The sequence below is a fragment of the Egretta garzetta genome, unplaced genomic scaffold (assembly GCF_000687185.1).
Source record: "Egretta garzetta isolate BGI_Z169 unplaced genomic scaffold, ASM68718v1 scaffold1, whole genome shotgun sequence".
Lineage (NCBI taxonomy): Eukaryota > Metazoa > Chordata > Aves > Pelecaniformes > Ardeidae > Egretta > Egretta garzetta.
In genome coordinates, this window is record NW_009258542.1 from 137,124 (window position 1) to 139,535 (window position 2,412).

At 42.7% G+C, this 2,412-nt stretch overlaps 1 protein-coding gene across 1 annotated transcript in view; it reads right to left on the reverse strand.

Moving 5' to 3' along the window:
- Positions 1-571: 571 nt before the first annotated feature.
- The window catches only part of TCERG1 (transcription elongation regulator 1), a 35,620-nt gene continuing 33,779 nt past the window's right edge, over positions 572-2,412 (reverse strand). Inside the window, 1 exon segment of the mRNA XM_009646748.2 lies at positions 572-1,673. Coding sequence (XP_009645043.1) covers positions 1,472-1,673 — 202 coding nt within the window. The 3' untranslated portion in view covers positions 572-1,471.

The following is a 2,412-nucleotide window of genomic DNA, read 5'->3' on the forward strand; positions in this document are numbered from 1 at the left end:
TGCACCATGTTTCAGATGTCAGCAGTACAGATCCCTCCCCAAGCTGCCTAAATCTCTGTGAACAACCTTCCGCCTTGGTGCTCAGACTGCAAGTCCCAGTGGCCGGCCACCAAACCAGTAATTGCTGGGAAAAGAAGAAAAAAAAAAAAAAAAAAAAAAAAAATTTCTCATGGAAGAATCGATCCTTCCCCAACCCTCAGCTCACAGGAAGAGATCCACGTCAAATACAGAAGAAACAGAAGGAAACACTTTGACGCCACCATCCCTACCATCTCATATTTAAGCAAAAGACTAAAGAACTAAACTAGTAAATATTTTTTGCTTGGCACCCCATTGCACATATGCTGACCTGAATGCTGCTGCAGTTTAATCCGATGTTGCATTGTGCCTCAGGTACTGTTTTGCCAAACACAGCCAAGAATTTAGGCGATATGACTTCAGTTGTTTGCTTTACTCGTAAACTCACAACTCCAACAAAATCCAACAAAAACTGGTATTAGGCCTGTACAATCCATATATAAAAAGGGTTGGTTTATTGTAGTTCAAATACATAAACTGAACAATCCCAACATTTCAAAATTAAACTTTAGAAACACAAGTTTAACATTCAAAACAAGAGTATAGTTTACAAGAATTGCCCAGAGGGGAAATCCACAGTCTAATCCAGAAGTATGTAAAGATCACTTTATCGTAAATAAAAATGTGTTTATACAACCGTCCTGTTCTGCTCTGGTAACCACTGTTATTTACCAAGTATTTCCAACTTCGAGTAAAAATTATTAGACAAATCCTCACTTGGGCAGAGCAACCTGATTTTGCTTCTAATTCATGGATAGGCTAAGGAACAAAGCAGACTTGTGAACAGATTTAATTTGGTCTCTCCGTGCTAATTCTCCTCTCTCAGTTCTAACTCCAGCTTTAATGGATTTAGTTCCATTTACAAGGGTGGAAGCAAGCAGAGAACTGGGACTTGTCTTTCCAGAACGCGGTCTTCAGTAATCAATAATTTAAGCTATTGGACAGCAGTTCACCTCCTCAGCCAGGGCCCGCGGGTAACCATTAGGAAGCTGGTGGCACACACGTAGTACAAGTTCAAACCGCAAGTGCAGTCATCCTTAAGACTCACATGTATGACACTGCTGAGAAGAATGCCTCCAAACACCAGACATCCACACCTCGTATACAGATACTGCATTGCTCCGAGATCTAAAGTTACCAAACACAGCCCACATGTTTGGATTTTTGTCAGTCACTCCCCAGAGAAACTCATAAATACCTTTAACGTGGGTTTTTTTGCTGTTGGTTTCCCACCCGCCCGGAGACCATTTTATGTTCACAAATGCTGCTTCTTCCTCTGCTCCTCAGATGGTTTTGCAATATATTCACGGTAATGTATATGTATAAACCTGACAGATGGCTCATGCAAGCTTTTTGATTTAACAGATACCCTTGGCTTAAGAGTATTTCATAACTACTTTGTTGTTCGTCTTGTAGGCTCTGAAGCTGTGGGTGGTGGAGGCGGGCCTCGGCGGTCCAGGTCATCTACGTAGGACACAATGAGTTTGCGTCTCTCTTCCGGTACGCAGTCAAGTACCAGGTATCGCTTGTCGTTTTGTAATATCTTCTCTACATCTTTCAGATGCTGATCTGACTCCTGGATTAACTTTTTGGATCTGAAAGCAAGTGTAAGAATTAGCACCTGAGAGTGGTCCAGGACACACAGATCGCCCCGGGAACCCACCCTGCTCCCGGCAGTGGCTGCTACGAGCTCCAAGAAGCTGCCCTCACCATAAGAAAGAGCAGGTAGAGTCAGGGAAAGGCAAAGCAGGAAAAGAGTGCAGAGAACTGGGTATCTTAGCTAGAAAGATGCTGCTTTAGGTCAGGAATAGGCACATCAACAGTACTCTATGCACAGGAAATAAAGGCATGTTGCCTACATCTGTGCTGCATTAATTAAGCACCACGGAGGACTTGTGTCTGGCTGCAATGGCCTTGTACAGCACTACATGACCTATACAAATGCTAAAACCTAGAGGGGGCAGGAGGAAAAAAAAAAAAAAAAAATCAGAGTATTAACTTCAGCATCTAAATGAGGCAAACAATAAGAAATTGGATGTGGAAGTCTCAGCTATGGTCCAGCTTGATGATTGTGTCCACAGCACAGGCTTAAAGCAGTGTCATTGAGCTCACCGACAGCAGCACCACTTGAAGCCAGAACTTGGACACACTACAGTGCTGACCACAAAGGAACCAAGCGGTTCATTAGGATCCAAAGAACTGAGTTTCATTTTCTCTTTCTTAAGTGAACTCATGTTTCTGATAGGAAACTTGTTTTGGCCCATACCCAAGATTCTGTATCAGCCTTACAATCCCCTGATACTGAGTGAAAAAAATCAACGGCTTTGTCAATCT